This window comes from Crocodylus siamensis, chromosome 3 (genome assembly GCF_052110815.1).
Source record: "Crocodylus siamensis isolate JL-2025a chromosome 3, ASM5211081v1, whole genome shotgun sequence".
Lineage (NCBI taxonomy): Eukaryota > Metazoa > Chordata > Crocodylia > Crocodylidae > Crocodylus > Crocodylus siamensis.
Window position 1 is genome coordinate 65111760 of NC_143397.1, and position 24352 is coordinate 65136111.

A 24352-nucleotide genomic window follows, 5' to 3' on the forward strand; every position below is an offset into this window, starting at 1 on the left:
GCTTGGTGTCCAGTATGGCTAATACTACTGCCCAAAAGGGAAAAGATTTGCTTCTAGTGACCACTGAAGCAGAATAAAAACAAGAACATTTGTTTAAAAAAGGATTTTCTTCCTCTCAGCAGCTTATACCAGCCAATAATGTTTTTGGTCAGGGATACATAGCACACTGCTACATAGAAAACCAACCATACCTGGCTTTGGCAGCATAAAATGTTCTACTGGCATATATAAGAATAAAACATTCAGCCCTTATTGCTAGTCTGATTTATTTAAAAGGTATCCACTTACTGTTTTATTTAATAGGAAACATAAGCTACTTGTGTTAGGACTCCATTAAGGTTTTAAGTTTTAAGTTAAGGTTTTAAGTTTTATAGTTTACCTCTGAAGATTTCAATTTACTGCTATTTATAAGGTTTGAAATATTTATCAGAGATCAATTTTTTTTAAACTTGTAAATTCTGGATTTAAGATAAAATACAGTTGATTGTGGATGAAGCCTGCCTCAGAGACAAAACAGCTACATGCACAAACCAACACTGTTTTTTAAAATCCACAGGCAAGTGGCTTAACTCATATGAAGCATAAAATAAAATCCAGCCTGACAAGTCATGTATAAGTAAGTTATAAAACATATTTCAATCTAACACTGGAAAAGAGGAAGAGCTTCTTGAACCACAGAAATTACTAACACAGGAGCAGATAGGATTGGCAACATAATTTACAGAGATACACTGCTGCATCCCCACCCACAGCCCCACTGAGTTCAGTGAAATTCTTGTCAGGGTTATGCCCATGCAATTTTCAATGAAGGATCAGGACTTACACACTCAGTAATTTTATTAACTTTCAAAAAATATAATCTTAGAGAATTCTGAGGAGAAAGAGGTTATCATGGTATTTAACGATACTCACTTACATGGAGATTATTAACTTGTTTCCACATTATTCACCTCCCATTCCATAATTAGATTTGAAAGCCTCCCTGGATTCCTATAAACCTACACTAATATTTAGGTAGAACAGTTGGGAATTTTCACAGAAAGGCAACAATATCATATTTTCATAGCCAACAGATGTGCAACCCAACAATTATCTGAAAAGTGTGTGCATATTCTAAAAGAAAGTTTTGGCAAAAACTGCAGATTTTTTATATTACACATTCCAGGTTTAAAAGCTAGTTGGGAATTTGTCACTAAAGCTATATGGACTGATAACACAGTTATTACAAAACCAAATCTTTACAGGAAAATTTGTTTTTACTGACATTTTTCAATTTTCTTTTGGGAAAAATAAATTAAACTCTTTCTCCTGGGTCACATGAACATTAATATGAGACTGTCACAGGGGCACTGAGGTGCCCTGTTCTTAGGCAGGAATAAGGGCAGCTGCCAATCACAAGGGCAGCTCAGGTGATGGTTGTTGGGACAGCCGTGCTGGTCAGGTGACCAGAAGGGGGCAGGGCTGGGCCTTTATAAACAGTCCAGGCTGAAGCCTAGCTAGCAGTTCCCTGCTGACAACCAGAGATGCAAGAGCTCTGCAGTAGAGCCAAGCAGAGCAGAGGCGAGCGGTGCAGCCTGATCACCCATGCGGCTGCATCATGGAAAGGGGGAGAGAACCCTGACTGGGAAGCTTAAAGGTGGGACATAGTGGCCATAAGGGCACGGCACTTAAGTTCTAGCCAGGAGGCTTATTTTCTGTTATAGCCAGTTGGCTCACAGCTTTACGTTTCTTGTTTGTTATTGCTACATATCGGAGGATCGAGTGAGGCTGTAGGGGTGCGAGGAGGCCTCACGGGAGCTCCCCAGTAATCTGGGGGTTCCTGGTGCCCTGTGGGGTACAGTGAGCAGTGCTGGATCAGCATAGCTGTTTGCGCCAGTGTGGCGCGGTGTTGAGGGGTGTTGACCCCAGCCCTGTGGGGCGATAAGCGGAGAAGCCCAAGTAGGGCGAAAGACCCTGACGGTGGTCTAGGGGGCCAGGCACGGCTACGGCCACCTAAGCCCCAACCGTGAGGACTTGAGAAGCCCCGTAAGGGGAATAAGCTTATTGAGAAGCCCGGTGAGGACTAGGAGTGCTTAAGCATGAAGAGACTGGCCCGATAGGATGCAGTCTGTACGAGAGAAGCCCCAGGAGCAGGCATGTGTACTGAGGGAAGCCCCAGGAGCGGGCACATATTACTGATAGAAACCCCAGTAGGGGTGTGGACTGGAAAGGGTCCCAGAGGGGCTCCACAGTGGTGGGGACTCTGAAGGGTCAAAGGGGCCAGGTAAGGCTCAGGCCGCCTGAGCCCAACTGGGAAGAGTACTGTCAGTAAGCCCGAGAGGGCTAACAGATAGAGGGGCGCCAGTTGCGTGACAAGCCCAGGGGCGCCAGAGAAGGGGCGCCGGTTGCGTGGCAAGCCCAGAGGCGCTGGGCAGGGCGGAGAAAACAAAAGGACCTGATAACGTCCGGAAGAGCTGTGGGGCTTGGGGCGTGCTAAAGGGGAGGTAGGAGGCACGCATAGCCCATAAGGCTGGGGTGCACCAGGTCACTCCATACGGAAAGGGGGACAGTATAAGCATAGCACGGTGTCCAGGGCGACAAGAGACAGCCTCTCTTCTAGAACCATACACCAACAAGACGTGGCGGGCGAATAAGAGGGTGCTGGATCGCCTAATTGGCACGGCAGAGGGCGCTAGTGGGATCACAGCCACTCCTAGGCCCCACTCCGTGACAGAGACCATTAGAGTTTCCACAATAACTCAGAGAAGCACTACCCCTGCCTCATGACCTCATTCACTTCTGTGGGTCAGGTCCCTAGATGAATTACCACCCTCAACACCCCAAGCTTTCCTTACCATTGAACTATGGGGGTACATCCTTGCAGTCAGGTTTACATAGGATGTGAGGAGGTATAGTCTGGCTGAAAGACCCAGTCCATGTGTAAGAATGGATGTACAAGGCAATTAGTAGGGCTGTGCAAAGCTTCGGTCACTGATTCAATTCAAAAGAGGTTTGGCCCAATTTGGCAGCCAAATCTCCAAATCCGAATCCAATCAGGAGACCCATTAATCTCTCTGAATCAAATCAGAAGCCTCCGATTCAATTCGGAGAGATTGGATGATACAGACAGACACAGCTTTATATGTTTTTTCTACATACCTCAAGGTACCAGGTGGCTTACGAATCATGAGATGGTGGGGCAGAGGGAGTGTCCCAGGGAAGCGGGGGGGTGGCAGCAGCATGCTCAGTGGCAGACGTAGAAGTGAACCAGAAGCACTTCTGGTGCACTTCCAGGTCTGCCACAGAGTGCATGGAGGACTCCCCCAGCTCAGCAACTGTTGTCTCCTCGGTTGGGGAGGAGGCACCTGGGGTCCCCCCACAGCTGATCGCTAAGCTGGGGAGGGTCCGGCGGGGTGCCCCATGCTCTCAGAGGTGGACCCAGAAGTGGAGCAGAAGTCATTTCAGTCCACCGTCAAGCACACTCCTGCGGCATGCTCCATCCGCCCCACTATCTCAGTGTTCATGAGCCACACCCTGGTACCTCAAGGTATGTAGAAAAAACACAAAGCTGTGTCTATGGCCGAATTGCTGATTCTCCGAATCAGAACTGAATCTTTAGATCTGGCCGAAACAAATCAGAACAGTGATCTGAATCAATGAATCAAATCACTGTCCCCCGAATTGGGCCTAATCTGAATCCGAATCGAATACAGCCTACTTCGCACACCCCTAGCAATTAGCTATTCCTGAGACACTATAATAGCTCATAAAGGACACTAATGAACACAGAACCAAGTTGCAATATACTATATTGATTCAGTTCAATAAACCAAAATAGTATTTCGTTAATGACAAAATTAAAAATTAACTATTTCAAAATTTGCTTTGTTATTTTGACACTGTATATCAATTTGCAGCAAAAACTAAAGTTCCCCACTTTTATCAATTTGTAGGGTCAAAATTTTGGTTTTTGACCAGCCATACAAAAAGCAGGTATTACAACCTTATGTGAGGAAAGGAACAATATATAATACCTGTTTAGGAAGACGGAAGAGAGAGTTTTTGTAGAATATATCTTTGGCCTGACTCCATGTTCCATCAATGATGATGATTACAGATGGACCAGAAGGATGTAGAGCCGTTTCTTCCAAATTAGCTGCTTCAGCTCCAGGATACAGGATTAGTGTGTTAGAATTCCTACATACAGCAGCTAACTCAGGATACCTGCAAACAAACAAAAGACTTCTTGAGTTTTTCTGGAAGAGAAAGTATATAATTTTCTTCCCACACCTACCTTATTTCACCTTCTCCAAATGTAAACTGTTCAACCCATGGAACATCACTTGCTACCATTCCTTCTTCTGAAACGGTCAATCCTACTCCTGAGACAGGAAGGGTGCATCTACACATTCATTCATTCATTTGCTGTAATTATGGTGCATTAAATTTAGTACCTGTAATGACAGGTACTACAGGTACTAACTAAATGTGCTGTAATTGGCGCTACTACACATTAGTACAGATGAACATTTTTTAGTAATGCTACTGTGCATTAGACTAAATCTACTGCACAGTAATTTACCATGGGCTTTGCCCACCATGCTGGCACTCAACAGAATTAGTCTGCTGTGCATTAAGCATCTCATGTAGAGGCCCCTGCCGAGGAGTTAATAGAATAATACTCAGACTCAAAGTAATGGTCAGAATGATGCTACTCATCATCTTGATCTTGTGCTCTGCAAATCAGATGTTCTACTTTGAGAAAAGACTTATTTTAGATGGAAGAGTCAATCTTGATTTTAACATTTTGTATCATTCTAGTTTCTCCACCAAGACATTAAGTAGCACAAGGTCATAGGCTGATACTTTACCACAAGTTTAAGGCCAACGTTTTAAAAAAATGACTGCTAATATTGTATTTCCAAACTGTGAGTTCTATTGTTGGATGTGAAACGATCACCCACAAACATAGCTGCAATTGATGCGACTTGGTAGCTCATAAAATCCAGAATGGTTTTAGTATCTTAAGTTAGATACTTAGCACTGACAACAGGTAAATATAAACAGAGACTATTACAGCTGACTAACCAGACTGACTCTTCAATAAACCCAACTCATGCCAGCCCAAACTGAAAATCATAAGGAGCAAAAATAGAACTCTGAGCTCCCCTCAGACAGTGATGATAAACCATTTCATTTGGTTCAGTGCAAAATTCAGCATTTATTTCCTTTAGGGAAATTTGCGCAGACATACAGAATGTTCTGAATTATTTACTTTGGTAAAGTCTTATTAGGTTTTAACAAATAATTAAACATCTATACAAAGATGTTTCAGAACAACAGAAAAGCAGACATAAAAGTCACTTATCAGAATGACGGCGAATAATTTCTATAAAAAAACAACCCAAAACACACTTCTAGTATATGATCAAAAGCATTTTTTTTTTTTTTTTAAAGAAAAGGTCCATAAACAGAAATCCAAGTTTAATTTAAAGATGCAAGATTAAAGTTGCATAGATAGAAAATTAAAAATCAGGAACCACTAGTTTGAACTCTAATCCTTAATGCTGAGTTATATCCAGAGGCATTGCATGCTTCCATAGATACTGTTTAAAAGCTTCCACTTCAGATTTGAATGAAGAGTTTATAGAAAATATTTTTAAAGTAAGTACCAGTCATATCTTAGAATTCAATAGTCTACTAATTATAAAGCGACACAGTGTAAGTGTTTAAAAACAACAACAACAAGCTCATTCATAAAACATTAATGGCTGAGTACCGAAATTCAAATAACTTGAGAAAAGTCTCCCAGGTTTCTTCTCCTGGTGGAGAAACTTCACCAGAGCTGTGTGTACAGACATTCAAATGCTGAGGCCTAGAGGAGTGGAGAGCATGCAGTGCTGACACTGTGCAGACCAGGGGGGACCCAGTGCACAGGCTCCCTTAGTCTGCCTTGTGACAGATGGCAGCAGTACACAGAGCAGCCCTGATTGCCTGACTCAGACTACACATGATCAGACTATGTTCTCATGCAGCACAATGTGGGGATTATGAAGGAGGAGTGTTCTGCTCCTTGCTGAAGCAGTACAGTCCAGTAAGCAATACACTGTTTCCCTGGGGGGGGAAGGGGGATGTTGAAGGACTATAATCTCTTCTGAGAGAAACTCCATGGTATGTATAGACATTTGCAAGAGTGATTTACCCCTAGATTTTCCCAGATTATTTTTCTCTTGGAGTGGTCATTTTCACTCTGAGAGAAAAGCCTGAACATCTGCATACTCATGGTTTCTCCTGGGAAAGCAGCAACTCTCCCAAGAGAAACTAAATGTCCGTACAATGTACTTGTCTCTGTCCTTACACATGTACCTCCCCACCCCGGAAAATGCTGACAGTGTACAGACCTGATTTTCCTGAGGAGCTCAGCACCTCCCACATACCAGAAGGTGCTGAATAACTCTCTGGATGTACTCAGCGCCTTGCAGGAGATGGTGTACTTCCAAACATTAGAAGGCACTGTAAGTTCTCAGTACCATGAACAGTCCAATTAAAGCCATATCCACTGCTAGTAAAATTTATAGAATTGGTGCCCTGAGAAAGGCTCAGTTCTGACCATGGTTATCCATGCCTTTGTAACTTCAAGGCTAGATTAGATTACTGCAATAAACTCTATATGGGACTGCCCCTGAGGGCTGTCTGAAAGCTGCAGTAGGTGCAGAGGGCAGCAGCCCATATTTGACAGAGGTCAGTTGCCAGAAGCACACAACTCCAGTACTCTAGAGTCTGCACTAACTTCCTGGAGCTTCTTGGCACAATTCAAGGCATTAGTCTTGACTTAGAAGTCCCTAAATACCTACTGGGACTTCTCAGCCCTTTTATGCTCCATCATGATCCCCAAAGTCAGCCAAGAAAAACCTGTGGACCATGTTCACTTGCTAAAACACGAAAGGTCATTCTCTGTTGTTGCTCTTCAGCTCTGAAACATCTCATACTTGAGACCTGCCAAAGCAGAAGTGCTATAAAACCTTTTTATTTGTTGGGTATTCCTTGAGAAATTGTTTTATGTTTTATTATTTTATCTGCTTTTTTATTAATCTGTTATTGTTAGCCACCCTGAGCCTTTTTGGGAAGAGTGGCATAGAAATCAATCAAATCAAATAAATAAATAGATACAAAAAAACCCCAACGTACATATATAATGTGGTAAAATAAGAAAGGAACAAAGCTACAAAAAATAAGTTCATGAGGTTAAATATTTCTTTTACATAAATTTTTGCAAGATATATATCACTTTGATTGAGATGCGAGTTAGAGATGCAGTAAATCTGGACTTTTTCTTCTTATGTATCCCCACCATTAATAATTCTCACCTAAATAAAATATCCCTTAGGGGTATGCTGAAACTCAATTATATGATAAGAAAGATCTTTCCCATTTATAGCTTGCAGAAGTGACAGTTAAAGGTATTATCTTTTTTCCTTGTTAAATGAACAACATTTGATAAAGAGTCTGAAAAAAAAGTAGATATCTTAACAATATTATTTTAAAAGCTACTTGACAGAAAACTACCATTCATTCAATCTGCATCTCTGAATACAAGAAAGCCTTACCACAGAGTCTTTAAACAATCACATATTACTTCACTAACATTACTAAAAGGCAGGATTTTCTAGACTACTGCCAGATATTCCCAGTGGGAGTTGCTATGTGGAACAGCTCTGAAAATTGAGCCATTTTATTTAGCTGTCTAAATGGGAGTTGTTGCATAAAGAATCCTTTTGGAACATATATAAATAACATAATATATTAATTTTTACCTTACAAGCTTTGACTTGTAAGCTTATGTTTATATATATAATAGAGTATGAAATGTAATGACCGCACATAAGCAAGTAGAGTTAGAGCTAGGCAGTTATCCTTCATTTTTTTTTAATTCTTACTTGAAAAATCATAACAACATCATAGAAAAATGTCACCAGAAGGGATCTTCAGATGTCATCTAATCCACCCCTTCTGCTCAAGGCAGGATCATCCCTCTCTAAACCATCCCGAACAAATGTTCATGTAGCCTGCGCTTAAACTTTGAGTAACAATAGTTCAACAAACTCTCTGTGTTTAACTTTACGCTGTACAATAGTAGTCCTACATAGTTTCAATTTTTTAACCTCAATCCACATGAATAATTTTAAATGTGATGCAAAAGGACTCAGTAAAAACTGTAACAGCATATCTCAAATTAAAAATCAAAATCAAATAAAGAATACTCAGGCAGCTTTGCATTTTGTGCATTGGAAAAATTGATAACGAAAATATATGCTACAACAATTTGTTTCCCATTGTGTCACTGCTGGTATTAAAGAAGAACTGCTCATTTTGAAACATTACTAGCTTTAGGACACTAGTGTATCATGAAGCAGAAATTAAATTTAATCTACCATTTCAATCAGAGCAGCCACCATGCTGATGGCAGCCTCTTTGAAGCTACCAACTCTCAAGAGGGAACTAAGCCATTTTTAAAAAGCTGTATTTTTCTAACCAATATTCTTCTCCCAGATCAGAGCTGGACTTTTAAAGATACAACTCTGCTGATCAGGAAAAAAAAGGTTATCTTATATATGAAAAAATGATTCTTAAATAACCTGGCTTCCTTCTAAGCCTTAGCTGTTTCAAAGAGAATGCAAAAAGTTTGGCTGAAGATTCAGTGCAAACAGTTTAAATGAAAGCTTGTACTGACTTCAAGTACTGTACTTCTAGTATTTTCAAACCAGCTGGGATTCAACATTAATTTTTTGTACTCTTTCAGAAATAAATAATGAGAAGGCTGATGTGACTAAAACTTTTCACAAAAAAAACCTGTTGTAATGATTATTCATTAGTCATATATGCTTCAATTCATTCTGTTTATTACATAAATTTGAATATACCTTGATTATTCAAATGATTTAAAACTAATTGGTTAATGGTGACCTCTTTCATACCTATACTTAAAATTCCCATTCATGTCACTGGACTATATAGAGAAGTACAATTTTAAAATATTTTGGTAATTTTTTTTTAATGGGCTACTAGTATCCCTTGTTTTTCAAAACCCTTTTTATAAAGGGTATACACAATTCCATACTAAATTTACAGCTTACATTAATACATCTAGACAGTATCAACTTCAATTTAATTTTTTTCCATTTTAAAATGTGACAAACATCACATTTCATAACTGATCTTAACTCAGTAAATCTTGCCCATTAACAACATGGCAATTTGTCAGGTAGAGCTGCATGTCTATACATGCATTTTGGCTTCTATTCTACCCAGAAGAGCACACGATTCACCAGCAGACTCTCTATGTGCGTGAAGAAGGGTGTTTGTGCCTAAAAGCTTGCAAAGAACAATTTTTCCAACTATTTAGTTCATCATCTTGGGACTGGAAGTTCTGCACCCTAACCCCTGACCTTTGCCACTGGAAGTCCCTCCCCTTGCCCCAGAAGTACTCTTTCTTTTTCTTTTCTTTTCTTTTCTTTTCGGGGGGGGAGGGGAATGGAGGGTTGCCCTCTTGAAACTGGAAAATAAAACCAAATCATATACTAAAAGTAAAAAATCTACTATAATGTATTTTAATTTTATTTCAAAAAATATTTTTGTCCTGATTTGTGTGTTTGTGTAGTATATATAGAGGTAATTGCATAAGAGATCAAAAATAAAGCCTTACTCTTGTAGGTTGTGTGTGTGTATGGGGGCAGTGGTTTGTGGAGGAGTATGCGGAGTGAGTTTTTGTGTGTATGGTTGGGTGTGGGGTATGTGTGCAGGATTTGTGAGGGGGTGTGGCTCCGTGTGTAGGGGAGTGTAGGATATGTGCGTCTGTCTGAGGGACTGTTGGGGGGGGTATGGGCAGGGTGTGGGTGTATGAGGGAAGGTGGATGCTGTGAGGACTCCCCTACACAGCCCCATATCCCTATGACACACACGGATTCACATGCCACTTTGGGGATGGGAGGGGGGAAGCCCTGTGTGACAGAGCCCGCTGCCTTCCCTGCTCCTTGCCACCACATGCAGCTCGTGGGACTCCACTGAGAAGCAGGGAGCTGGGCTCTCTGCTACTTCTGGCGGCACATGGTGGCAGACAGAGAGGAAGGCAGCCAGCTCCATCATGTGGGGCTTCCCTCCAGTGGCATGCAATTGCAGGGAGCTGCATGTGAGCCTTGCCCTATAGAGATGGCCTGGCCTGGGTCTGTTCCCTGCCACCATGAGCAGCTCCCAGAACTGGCTGGAGCCATGCACTGTTCAGTGGCTGCACCTGCAAGGGCCACAAGCACCCCAAGGGCCTGCTGCTGCTGCCGGCAGAGGTGGGGGCCATGTGCCTTGGAGTAGCATGTGGGGGGTCCCCACGCCCCCCTCCCTTGCTCACACCCCACAAGCCCCACACACCCTTACCCACAGCCTGCTCACCCAAGCTCTGTACTCCTACTGCCCTGCTAGGCACAGGCCATGGGCTCCATACATCTGGAAGCCCCATGCTCCACGCTTCCACCCAGCTGCAACTTCCCTATCTGCTGTCCAGAGTAAATGCTGCAGCAAGGATATGAAGAAAAGTTACTGGAAGCTGGGCAGCAGCAGGCCTTCCTGGAAGCTGTGTGTGTGCTGGGTGGTGCCCTCCCACACAGGAGAGTGGGAGTGAAGCACACAGGCTCGGTAGGATACAATTAAATTGATGGGTACCCACAGGCTAGATGAGAAAAAAAAAGGCGCCTTGTGGGCCAGATCTTGCCTGCCCCTGTGTTAGGGAATAAAACCATGCAAGTTAACCATTAGGCTTCTATGTCTCTACATGCATCAATGAAAAATATAACTTTCCCTCCCCCTCCTTTTTCCCTCCTCCAAAAAAATCACTTTTATTGTTACCTTTTTCAGCAAATAATGTTGTGAGGACCCATGGCAGGGGGTCGGACTAGATGATCTGTCTAGGTCCCTTCCGACTCATTGATTCTATGATAATTAACACCAAGGCTTTATAATCTACCATGTAGCCACGAGCACAAAACACTATATATACCTCTTTTAAGATATGCTTTTGTTTTTTAATTTCTTTGGGGAAAATAAGGAGGAAATGTGTCCTGTTACAAGCTATCATACAGTGTCCAATGCACAAGACAAATGCATGTTAAAGTATTAACTCCCTTTTAAAAAGTTTATATATAAATTAGAAGTTATACCATTAAAACGATCAAAACAATTTGGCTTAATGTAGTAAATTTAACAACCTGCATTTCATCCCCATAAAATCCATTTTGTCTAATACAACAATTATGGCTAACAACAATTACTGCCATAAAAATGTGCAAAAATCTTTCTTAATACGCTCTTAAAATGTGTCTAACCAAACTGTCAGAGCATGTTTATGCAGTCTCATGACTATGGAAGTGCAAGTAGTTTTTCAGTATTCATGAGATGCATGTTCATAAGGAATAGAAATTATTTTTACCTTAACTATACCATATTTTAATCCTGTTCAGAGTAGCACACTCAGGAATACTGTTATATCATGTGTGGGGCCGGCAGCTCCCTAAAGCATCAACAATGGTTTAAATTCAATAGCAAAAAAACCCCCCAAAACGAAACAGAAACTCCATTGCATTTGCATGAAAAATAAAAACCACTATTGTATATGATACTAAATGACTGACATGCTTGTGGTATAGAGAAATCCACATAATTAGGATAATTAGGATTCTGGAGCTGCAACTAGAGTCAACATGGCCTTGGACAAGTCAGTTGATCTTTCTACTTAAAGTCCCTCTTCTGTAAAACTGGGGTAATAACTATCCCATCTATCTTACAAGAATACTGTGAGGATTGGTTAGCTGATATGAGAAAAATGTTTTCTTCTAGTCGCTATGCTCAAAACATGATACCTTAGTGTTTGTTTACAATTAAATAGAATGATTCTGTTGAAGAACCTCAGTCATAAAACCATTATATGAAAATGTTCAATATCAATATTTTACTTTATACTACATTATATTACATTTGGGAAAGAAAGGTCACTGACTGAATGGACAAGAGGACAACTGCCTCCTACTTGCAGGCTAGGGACAGACGTTACACATAAACCTGCTTAAGTCATCAGAAACTGATTTAAACCCATAACAGAACAGATGTCCAGTATGCGAAAACCAGCTTGAAAATGGCCGAAACTGGTTTGAGAAAAACCTGAATGCAGTATCAGACTTAATTGATTTAGATCAAACCAGTACATACAATGTCTGTCCCAAACCTGTTGCTTGTTTAACATAAACCAGAATCCCCCAGCATCCTGGCATGCTCTCTGGCCTGGGCTGCACTGGGGAGGGCTGGCCCCTCCCCTCTTGGGGAGCAGAGGGAGCAGGGTGCATGTGTGCCACACATGTACCCCCTCACCTCGGCGGCAAAGCCAGCAGCTGCAGAGGAGACAGTAGCAGGGGCAGCAACAGCTGATTCCCCCTAAGGTAAGTGGGGCAGAGGGTACAGCGCAGCTGAGGTGGATCCGAAGGAGAAGCCCTCTGGAGCCCTCTTAGCTTGACCAATAGGGAACCGCACTCCCGAGCTGCGTGCAGGCAGGCAGACCGCGAGGGGGCGGGGGGATGTAGCAAGGGCCTTTCCACCAAGCAGGGAGCAGCTCTGGCTAGTCCCTTCGGGTGGTATTGCCTGCCACCCTGGGATCCCAGCGGGAGGGTCAGTAGGGGGCAGGGCCGCCAGCACGCACTTCTGGCCTAGCCAGAAGGCCTGACTGGCTGAGGGGTCAACTGTGGGAATTTCAAACCACAGGCTTTAAAAAGCCTGCGGTTTGAAATTCCCCCACCAGTTGGGGAGCAGGAGCAGAGGGAGCAGGGCACACGTGTGTTAGAAATATTATTAAGAATGCATAATGAATAGTGTTGTTAGAACTGCACAGTTTGTATCTCGTACCTGATAAAAAGAAACACCACCAAGGACATTCCCCCCCTCTTAGCCAATTTACTATCTTTTTCCTATACTAAATCACACACTCCCCTGACATTCACATGTAGATTACAGAAGCTGTAATTCAATTCACTGTGTCCTTGAAGGGGAGGGGGATTTGAACTTTTGGTGACCTAGGGGCTTTTCTGAGCGTGCGTAATTAGCTGATGCATATATGCCTATCTGCCCCGCATACTTAAGTAGTTAATTATAATGAACATGCGACGTATGAAATGACGTATTTACATATATATTTGTATGAACCGGAAGTAAGTTGCAAGAGTTCCTGTTTCTGCACACGTGCCCAGGAGGGAGAGTATATAGAGCCGGCTAAGAGGTTTCCTCGGGGGCGGAGTGGTCTTTTGTCTTCACTCCAACCCTATTTGCAAATATACCTTTTGTGTTGCTAATAATGTGTGCCTGAGGAATTATTATTCGCGAGCCTCCAAAAGAAACGAACCGCAAAATCTTGCATCACGTGTGCCACACGTGTACCCCCTTACCTTGGCAGCTAAGGCAGCAGCTGCAGAGGAGACAGCGGCGGGAGCAGCAACAGCTGATTCCCCCTAAGGTAAGTGGGGCAGAGGGTACAGCACAGCTGAAGTGTATCCGAAGGGGAAGCCCTTCGGAGTCCTCTTAGCTCGCCCGACAGGCAGACGCTCTCCCAAGCCGTGCGCAAACAGTGCACACAAACAGGCGCACTCTGTAAGGGCGCGCTGGCGTTTGCGCCGGCATTCGCATAAGGCAGGCACAAGGTAGCTGCCAAGAGCGGCACCTCCAGTGAGCATAAGCAGTAGGCGCAGCTCTGCAGACATGGTGCAGATGCGGAGCGCGGCTGCCAGGGGCCCCACCCTGGTGCTGTGGCCTGCCATGGGCTCTTCTGAGGCCTCCATCCAGACGGAGCTCATGGTGGGGTCAGAGGCCCCTTGCCCCCATCTGTGGGTGAGCTCGGTGAGGTCCGGGGGGGGTGGGGCCTGGTGGTCCCCTTGCCTGTCCCTCCTGCGCACGACTTAGGGCCCTGGAGGAGGTGAGGGAGCTCCAGGCGGAGGTGAGCAGGCTGAGGGGGATCAGGGATGCAGAGGATGAAATTGATGCCTATCTCTGTTCTCTGCAGGCCCGGTCGCCCACTGTACAGCCCCCACATGAGATGCAGCCAACACAGGAGTGGCAGAAGGTGTCCACATCCAGAGCTGCTAGGCCTAGAGTGGTGGAGGCTCCCCAGGTTCACCTGGGGAACAGGTTCAATGCCCTGGCAGCTGCGACGGAGAAAGACAGAGAAATTGCCTCCAGTGGGGACAATGCCACTCCCCACATGACAAAGAACGGGCAGAGAACGAACAGCAGCAGAAGAAACACCGAGTCCTCATCATCGGAGACTCCATCCTACAAGGACTGGAAGGTCCCATCTGCCAGCCTGACCCCATGATGCGAGAGGTCTGCTTCATGCCTGGGGCTTGGGTCAGGGACATTGCAGAGAGGATCCCAGGCTACATCTGACCTGCAGACCAGTACCCCATGGTTGTCATCAACGTGGGAAAGAATGACGCGGCCAGGGGCAACCCCGACCGCATTATGAAGGATTTCAAGGCTCTGGGGGACAAGCTTAAGGAGACTGGAGTACAGGTGGCATTCTCCTCTCTTCTTCCGGTAAGTACGGTGACACAAGGCCTGCATTGGCAAGGTCAACTGGCACTTACACAGTTGGTGCCGCCAGGCAGGCCCTAGGTTCCCAGATAATGACCCATGCTTTCGGGTGGGGGACTTGCTGGGGTGGGATGGGCTTCACCTCTCTCCTAAAGGCAAGCGTGTCTTCTCTTCCAGGTTGGCTGATCTTGTACGGTGAGCTTTAAACTAGCCTTGCAGAGGGAGGGGGCTGCAGGAAGATGAGGAGACACCACCCGAGCAAGACAGGTGACCAATGCAAGTAGTGCCCAGGTAAGAAACAGGGGTCCAAACAGTCTCCCAAATTGGGGGGTGGCACACACAGCTAGGCAAGGTCTTAAATGCCTATATACCAATGCTCATAGTATGGGGAATAAACAGGAGGAACTCGCCCTCAGAATAACCAGTTCAAACCCAGACATAACAGGGCTTACAGAAACGTGGTGGGATTCATCCCACAACTGGGGAGTTAGCGTTAGGGGTTATAGGCCTTACAGGCCGGATAGAAAAGGAAGGAAAGGTGGGGGTATGGCGCTCTATGTCAAGGAGCAATACACATCCTCTGCCAGCAGAATGGGGTCAGAGGAGGGGCAAGCTGAAGTGCTCTGGGTCAAGATACAAGGGGCCAGTGGGGAGAGGGATCTAACACTGGGGGTCTACTACAGACCCTCCAACCAAGGGGAAGAGCTAGACCAGGAATTTTCGGGCCAGCTTTTAGAGGCACTTAAGAAAAGGGATGTAGTTGCCATGGGTGATTTAAATTACCCAGACATCTGCTGGGAGGAACAGTCAGCCAGGTCAGACCGTTCCAGGAGGTTCCTGGCTGAGATACAGCACCTCCACTTAATTCAGGAGGTGCACAGTCCCACCAAAGGAAATGCCCTGTTAGACCTGGTCCTGGCCACAGGTGATGACCTGGTAAGGGGCCTCCAGATTCTTGACCATCTGGGTGATAGCGATCATGGCTTGCTGGAATTCACCATCCAGCACAGGGTGTCAAGGGCCTGCAGCACGGCTGTAGCCCTAGACTTCAATAGGGCCAACTTCAATGAGTTGAGATTAGTGGGAGAGGAGCTGGGGATCTCGAGAGCAGGGGAACTCAGTGCCCAAGATGAGTACTCGTTCCTTAAGGAGACGATACTCAGGGCCCACGGGGTGACCATCCCAACAAGAAGCAAGGGGGGCAAGAGTGCCCAAAAGCCCCTCTGGTTCGCCAAGGGCGTCCGGGAATGGCCGACTGCCAAAAAGGCAGCGTACAGCTGGTGGAAGGGGGGGTGCTATCTCCAAAGAGGAATATACCTCCTCTGCTCGGGCCTGTAGGGGGGCTGTCAGGAAAGCTAAGGCAGACATAGAGCTAGGACTAGCGTCCAAAATCAAAGATAATAAGAAGTCCTTTTTCAAATATATAGGGAGCATGAAGAAAGCACCGGGAAATGTGGGGCCCCTGCAAGATACGCTGGGTAATCTGGTGGTTGCGCCAGAGGAGAAAGCAGACCTCTTTAACCAATTCTTTACCTCTGTTTTCTTGGGCAGAGACCGGGACTTCCCCACTGTGATGCAAGACAAACTCGAGGGGAACGCCTCCAGACCTCAGGTTGGGGAGAACCAGGTTAGAGAGCTTCTGGAGGGGCTGGACGTGTTCAAATCAGTGGGTCCAGACACTCTCCATCCCAGGACGTTGAGGGAACTAGCAGGGGTTATTGCAGGGCCCTTGGCACAGCTTTACAAGCACATGTGGTGCTGGGGCCAGGTGCCAGATGATTGGAAGATAGCCAACGTGTTCCCCATCTTTAAAAAAGGGAGGAGGGAGGACCCGGGCAACTATAGGCCCGTCAATCTTACCTCAATCCTAGGGAAACTCTTTGAGATCATCAAGGAGCACATCTGCAATGGGCTAGCTTCAGGGATGATGCTCAAGGGCAAGCAGCACGGTTTCATTAGGGGCAGGTCATGTCAGACCAACTTGATTGCCTTTTCTGATCACATCACAAAAGCCTTGGATGCAGGTGTTGCTGTAGATGTAGTCTTTCTGGACTTCAGCAAGGCCTTTGACACCGTCTCCCACCCCTTCCTCATTACAAAATTGGGCGACTATGGCGTTGATGCCTACAAAGTCAGATGGATTGCAGATTGGCTGAAGGGTCACACTCAGAGGGTGGTGGTGGACAGGTCATAGTCAGCCTGCGGAGAAGTGAGCAGCAGAGTCCCCCAGGGCTCGGTCCTTGGGCCTGCGCTGTTCAATTTCTTTATCAGCAGTTTGGATGATGGAGTGAAAAGCAACCTGTTTAAATTTGTTGATACCACAATTTGGGGTGAGGTGAGCACGCTAGTAGGGAGGGATAGACTACAGCAAGACCTGGATAGGTTACAGGGGTGGGCTAACAAAAACAGGATGCGTTTCAATACTGGCAAGTGCAGGGTGCTGTACTTGGGCAGTAGTAACCAGCAGCACACTTATAAGATGGGAAACTCCCTTCTTGAGAACACGGAGGCAGAAAGGGATCTTGGAGTCATTACTGACTCCAGGATGAACATCGGCTGACAATGCGAGGTCACGGTTGGCAGGGCTAACTGGACCTTGTCATGCATGCACAGGTGCATTTCAAGTAGGGCCAAGGAGGTGATCCTCCCCCTCTATGCGGCACTGGATAGGCCACAGCTGGAGTACTGTGTCCAGTTCTGTGCACCCCACTTCAGGAGGGATGTGGACAACATTGAAAGTGTCCAGAGGAGGGCCACCTGCATGATCTGGGGACAACAGGGCAGACCCTACAATGAGAGACTGCGGGACCTCAACCTGTTCAGCCTTCACAAGAGAAGGCTGAGGGGGGACCTGGCAACCGTCTATAAACTCACTAGGGGGGACCAGAAGGGTTTGGGAGAGACCCTGTTTCCCCTAGTGCCCCCGGCATAACAAGGAATAACAGCCATAAGTTGTTGGACAGTAGGTTTAGATTAGACATCCGTAAGAACTACTTCACAGTTAGGGCGGCTAGGATCTGGAACCAACTTCCAAGGGAAGTGGTGCTGGGTCCTACCCTGGGGGTCTTTAAGAAGAGGCTTGATGCCTACCTGGCTGGAGTCATTTGAGCCCAATTTTTTTCCTGTCCAGGCAGGGGGTCGGACTTGAAGACCTATAAGGTCCCTTCCAACCCTACGTCTATGATTCTATGATTCTCTGCTCTCTTGCTGCAGCTCCAGAAGAGACTGAGGGCTGCTTCCCTCCTCCCCCCTCACCACTCCCCACTAAACAGGAATTCCCCCCCTCCCCTCTGCCTTGCTGAGGAGGTGCCTGCGTATTAGCTAGCAGACCACATTCTGGCTACAGTCTGTGCTGAGTCAACAGGTAGAATCAACAGGTAGTTGGTAATGTCCATCTGTTGTTTTCTTAACGGGGTGATAAACCCTGTTATCATTTCCCTTCTGGGCTAATCCGAGTGTCCTGCCAGGACCTGGCTATACCCTGCCTCAGCTCAGTACTGCGAAAGGAAGGGCTGCTCTAGCACCTCCCAGCCTCTAGCCTGAGCCACTGCAGGCATGTGCCTTCATGTCTGGGATGTCTGTGCAATTACAAAGCGATTTAGCCTAGCCAAGTTACACTAACATGCAAAGATTGAATAAATTCAGGCTCAGGCTCCTTCAATGTCTGTCCCTAGCCCCAGAGACAGAACTTCTGGGTGAGGAACTCACATCTGCTCTGAATCCAAAAGTACACCAAACAATGGAGTCATGTCAGATACCAAAAATTCTTACAAAAACATTACTGTAGAAATGTTAACCAGAAGATGTATTACATGTAGAGGACACAAATATGATTCATGATGAAAATGCTGGTTGCCCATTCCTTATGAGCTCCTGCTCCAACCAAAGCAACCATTACTAACATTTTAAGAAATGTCTTCCACTGTTAAACGTTTCCTAGTTACTTTTCAGGGTTTTCTCTCTCTCTGTTAGAACGTTTATTTTCTTTGTTCTGTGATATAACGTGTCAGGAAATGCTTACCTAGGACTACATTAAAAAAGTAAAATGATTGGAACATGTCTCAGAATCTGCAAAACTTTCTGTGAGGTCACTATAGAATGAACTGGTATAAGAATAATAAATTGATCAGCTGTATTCAGGGAAAAACGTTAACACAAAATTCAGTACTTCTGATGAACTAAAGGGAAGAAAGGAGGAGTTGTTGCTAATCCTGAGAACTAGCTAATTACATAATCATCAATGTAAATTGATGAGAGAGACCTGACAGTAGAATAGTAGTTTAAAGAACAAAACAACCTCCCCACCACCATTTGAATCAAAAAGGTTCGGATTCTGGTACTCTTTTTTATTAAATCTATCTACCCATGTGTTTATACTGAACCCATCAACATGGTATCTGAACATTTGCTGCTAGCAAAAAGACCTAGGAACAGTATTTTTAATTAACATTCACAAAACAAATGTCATGATTTGTTTTTAAACTTTTATAAAGCACACATGGCACTTACTGAGTGTTTTCCTTACCAAGAGCTTGGAAATATAGATTACACGCAGTTAAGAATAGAAGAGATGGTGAAAGAGTCTGAAATCTTGATCTCTGGGAAAGAAGGCAGTCTAGAGAGGCTGCAGAAAGTAAAAATTCATCTTCTACAGCTAGGTGGACTAGAAAAAACTCATACAGCATGTCCACACAGGCAGGCACAAGTGCTTGCAGCATCTCAAATAGCAGCACCACAAATTTGTGCCAGACATTTTTGCCTCAGCACACGTGCCTAAATGTGCATTTTGGTGTGGGGCAAATTGTGCCACTTGGGGCAAACTGACCCTGCCCAGCTCCTCCCGGATCTTCAGGTGCTGGCTCTAGCAGTATAAAAACCTCCCCTGGCAAGCAGCTCAGGGATACTTGTCCCCAGAAACTTCTGAAGCCCACCCACTTAGTATCTGGGGACACTACCCCTTGTGCCAGCTGCACTGCTGAAGCAACCCTAACCTGGAGTGGCCCCTGCACCCTCTACCCACCGCAGCAGTTTGGCAGGGGCTACTGCCTGGCTGTGAACTGCTGCCACCTGTGACAGCATGTGCACTCTTGGACCTGTGGCCCCATGGCTACGCACCAGCCAGACCTGGACCGGGACTGCATGGCTGCCTTAGCTGTGATATAGGCATTGCTGCAGAGCCTCCTGCACCATTGGACCACCTGCCAGTGGGTCGTGGCTGCACAGTTGGCCATTGGGTGGCACTGCTGTCATGTCTTCTGGTGCCCCCACCCTGCCACATAGGCAGCTATCGCCCAAAAGATGTGCTCCTTGTGGTGGCCCACTTTTAACTGTCAAAGCATGTCCTCCTGGCCCCAATTGGCCAGGAGGTCGGCCACTTCACCTGCCCTCCAGCTGGGTCCCCAGTGCTGGTCCTGGACAGGCTCCTTTGCCTAGGTCTCACCACTTGTCTCACCAGCAGAGATCTTGGTTTTCCCTGTGTAAAAACTGCAAATTCTCTGATAAGAAACCTAGATTTCCTCATTAAAATACCCCAAATCAATGTTCTTCCAATATTAAAATGAAACACCACTATGTATACAGACAAATGAGTTGGGCAATGTTTTATTGAGATATTCACAAGTTTAAAGCAATTTTGAAGCCTACCAGTGCCTCCGTCATCAAAATAAAATGGATTCTAAATATCTATACACTTTGGCATTTACTTCTGGTTTTATCACAGAAAAACCAGAGCTGCCTCTGCCCACTTTGCTCACCAGGTTGTGCGGTGCTGGGCAGCACTGATATGCCAGTGCCCTGCACTCCACCCCACTCCCGAGTCCCCTCACTTCTTACCTGTAGCCCCTGCCAAACCCCAACAGCTCCCTCCCAGTCACAGCTCTGTGCCAGCACCAGGGCATGAGTCCAGCTGCAGCTTTCCCATGCACTGCTTTGTGCCTCTGAACAGTGCCAGCCCTTCCTCCCTGCCCCATGCTGTTCCTGGAAAGCCCTCAACTGGGGCTCAGGGACTGAGTTGGGCCCTTTCCTTCCAAACAAGCTTCTCCCTGCACAGGCTGTGCTAGGGAGGATCTAAGCCTGGCTCTGGAGGCCTCTCCTACCCAAAGCACTCCCCCACCCTCAACCACCATCTCTCTCTCTCTCACACACACCCCTGTTGCCATCTCCACCCCATCACACTGCCCAAGTAGTTCCTGGGACCAGGAGCTCCCCCAGGCTGGGGCCACATGACCCAGCACCAGTGTGGGCACGGGGCAGGGCTGCAATGTGGTAGTTGCCCCTGCAGCTGTGGGTCCTGCCAGCAAGTCCTGTCCCATCCCATTTGGCAGCTGGGCACACAGGGTGTGATTAGTTTGGGGTGGTTATAGGTGTGTGTGGGGTTTGTGGCTGGGTATGAGTGGGGCCTTTGTGGGGGTGGCTTGAAGGTGTGGGGAACTGTGTATGGGTGATGGGGCTACACGGGAGGGGTGGGCCCTCCACCCACCCCCGCATGGCCCACAGCCCCCCTGCAGCAGCAATGGCTGTTGAGGTGCTCAGGGCCCTTCTGGAAGAGACTGCCCATGACGTGGTGCAGAGTGGCATGGGCCCTGGCCACCTGGCACCACATTGCCTGGGGCTGGCGTGGCCCAGCTCAGGGCCATCTGCCTTCATGCAGCACCAGGCCATCCTGGCTGTCACCCGGGGTCCTGGCACTGCAGGCAGGGGCCACACGTCAGGCTGGGCTGGGTCCTGCCTCTAAGTGCCCTGCATACCATCAGGCCAGGCCAGTTTCATGAAGGCAGGACCTAGCCCAGTCCGACACGCAGCCTGTGTGCAGTGCTAGGACCCCAGGTGACGGGGGACCAGCCAGGTGCTGCCCAAAGGTGCATGGCCCTGAGCCAGGCCCTGCACAATGTGGTGCAGGTGGCACCAGATACCAGGTGGCCAGGGCAGCGCTGCACTGCACCACGCTGTGTAGTATTACAGTGAAGATTTTGCTTTGATTGCTTATCTTGTTATAGACTATAATTGTTTTGACTGTTTATTTTATTTTTCTTTTTATATAAGGACTATTAAGATAAAGTTAATCCTATTATGATTTACTAACCACCAAGATAAAGTTATTTAATCAATTATTATTATTATTTGGAACTGATCATCTATTTACATTTCTTATTGCTTAGCATAAAATGCATTTAACATTGGTCTTATTATTTTAGACACATTTGACTCATGACTTTAAAACTTAAATTTAGTATAAGGAAAATGCTTGTGTAAGGGTTTGTGGTATGTCTGGTGTGTGCGAATATGTCTGGTTTATGTGGAAAGAGGTAACAAAAGAATAAAATGATGGACATGTGTGCCAGCGACAGAAAGACACGCCTCTTGCAGCAGGTGAAAATAGCCGTCTGTGGTTTAACAGTAACTGCAGCGACGTAGAGTCAGCAGTAAAGGATTACCAAACACTAAATCATGCTCAATCTGGATGGCTGAAGACTGCAAGCGATAGCCCCTGAAGATTGCAGACCACAAAACCAGAAGATCATGACCTACCATTCCCAGCTTGCGAACAGGACAAGAAGGATGGCCTTCGCATATGACTCAGTGGAATCCATAGGCTCTATGGACAGATATCACTATAAAGAATGAACACAAAGACAAGGCTTTGGGTCTCTTCCACTTGCAAGAAGGAGTTTTGGGCATGTCCCTCTGACTCCAACTGTCTTGGTCAACCTGGCCAACCACCAGACTCACCTTGAGCAACTTTGAATCTTGGTAACACCGTAATCTTTGCAGGACTGTCGTGTGTGTGTGTGTGTGTGTGTGTGTGTGTGTGTGTGTGTGTGTGTGTGTGTGTGTGTGTGTGTGTGTGTGTGTGTGTGTGTGTGTGTGTGTGTGTGTGTGTGTGTGTGTGTGTGTGTGTGTGTGTGTGTGTGTGTGTTTCTTTGTATGAACAAATGAATAAGTGAATGATTGTTTCTTTGTACGAATAAATGAATGTATGAATGAGTATGCATGGGAATGAGTGAAACAAATAACTTTACTGTTCTTTATTCTTTTTATGTTTTAAGTTTTATGTTCCAATAAATGTGGCACTGTGCCTTATTCCCCTGATAAGATTCCGGCTTGTTTTTAATTCACATTATTGTGCACAACAGCCATGGGGGGGGGGAAGAAGGGGGACACTCTGATAGAAGTGCCCCCAAATGCCCCAAAAGGGGGCTTTGGACCGTGTGGGGGGTGGGTGGGGGAACCCACCCCTCCTGTGCAGTCCACCACCCACATACAGTCCCCCTATCTCCAGTCCCTACTTACCTGAGACAGAGCCCAGGTGAGGTCATGCTGCAGACTTGCCTCATTCCTTTTTGCCCGCATGCTGAGAGAGTGTACTGGAGTACCAGGGCAAGGGGAAGCCACAGACACATTCTGGCCAGCTGCCAGAGCATCTCTTTGGAGGACCCTGCCTCTGGTTGCTTCAAGGCATGCTACAGGGGAGTGCTCTGAGCTCCCTTTTTTCCCCGTGGGTTTTTATTTTGATACTTGGATTTCTAGGCATCAAATTTGGAGCCCACACTGCAAATATGCACCACAGGGAACACTATTTTTTGTTCCCAGCGTACCTCTCACAGCATCTCAAACTGCTCTCAGATGCCGCAACAGGCACATGTGTGCTCATTTGGACGTGCCCACATACCCCCGAGCTCTAGGGATAGTGTATAGAATTCTCCAGGCCGGAGTGTTTTCCACAACCCTGGGGCTGGAGGATCCCCCCTGCAAGAATCCTCAATCCTCTGGCTCCGAGGGTTTCCACATACTCCAGGCCAGGGGGCAAATGCCCCTGCAGTGATCCTCTGGCCCACTGGCAACGCATAGGGGGTGCACACAGGTACAGGTACACCCCGAGCATGCTGTTGCACCCTCTACAAAAAGGCACCGCCAACACTGTGGGCGGTTGCCGCTCGCCGTCCCTCCCCCCTCACCGCCAACACCACCTGCAGGCTGGCGGTGTCTGTGGGAGCTCCCTGCTTACCACTGATGCACTCCCACTATTGCCAGCACTGCCATGTCCCCCCAGCCACTGGGGACATGTGTCATTCATGCTCTGGCCTGAGGGGTTTCCAACACCTTGGGAGAGATGGAAAGGGAAAGAACACTGCAGCAGGGATCCTCTAGCCTTGGAGATGTCTGGGGCACCCCCACAGCTGAGAGTTTGTCAACTGGGGCCCATCAGAGTCCCTCTGCACCGGCAATAAGGCGCAGTGCGATCTAGTATGCAGTTCTACAGTCATACCTCCTGTGATGAATGAGGATTGTGAGAATCACACATTAGATCCCATTGTGCTTTTATCTGCATATGTAGAGGTGGCCTCTATTACAAATAACCACTAAAGTATGCAAATGTCCAAAACTTGCTAGTAGATTGTATTAATTTGATGATCTATGGACAGTAAGCAGAACTACAACTCAATTAGACAGTCATTCCCCTAAAATATGAACAAAGGATGATAGAAACTAGAGTCAGAGGGTTATTTTCTTTATAAAAATAACAGCAGCAAACCAACATTCAAAAACAATGATAAAAGTATTCAGATAACATTTTTAAAATATTAAAAGAAAACAGTTTAAAATACTTCACGCTTTATATCTTATTCTAGGTGAAGTTGCTGAATGTATTCTCTTTATGATCCACATAAGAATTTCCTATTGAGCCGAGCAAACAGTATTATTATTAAAGAACAATATAAACCACAGAATGGATTATATTTACTCATAAATATGGGGAATC

The 24352-nt window shown here is 46.0% G+C and overlaps 1 protein-coding gene across 1 annotated transcript in view; it reads right to left on the minus strand.

The window, feature by feature from the left end:
- Positions 1-24352, minus strand: part of DTWD2 (DTW motif tRNA-uridine aminocarboxypropyltransferase 2) — a 186628-nt gene that overhangs the window by 83131 nt on the left and 79145 nt on the right. The window contains exon 4 of the mRNA XM_090038423.1: positions 4014-4203. Within this exon, the coding sequence (XP_089894549.1) occupies positions 4014-4203 (190 nt within the window). The remainder of the gene's footprint in view (positions 1-4013; positions 4204-24352) is intronic.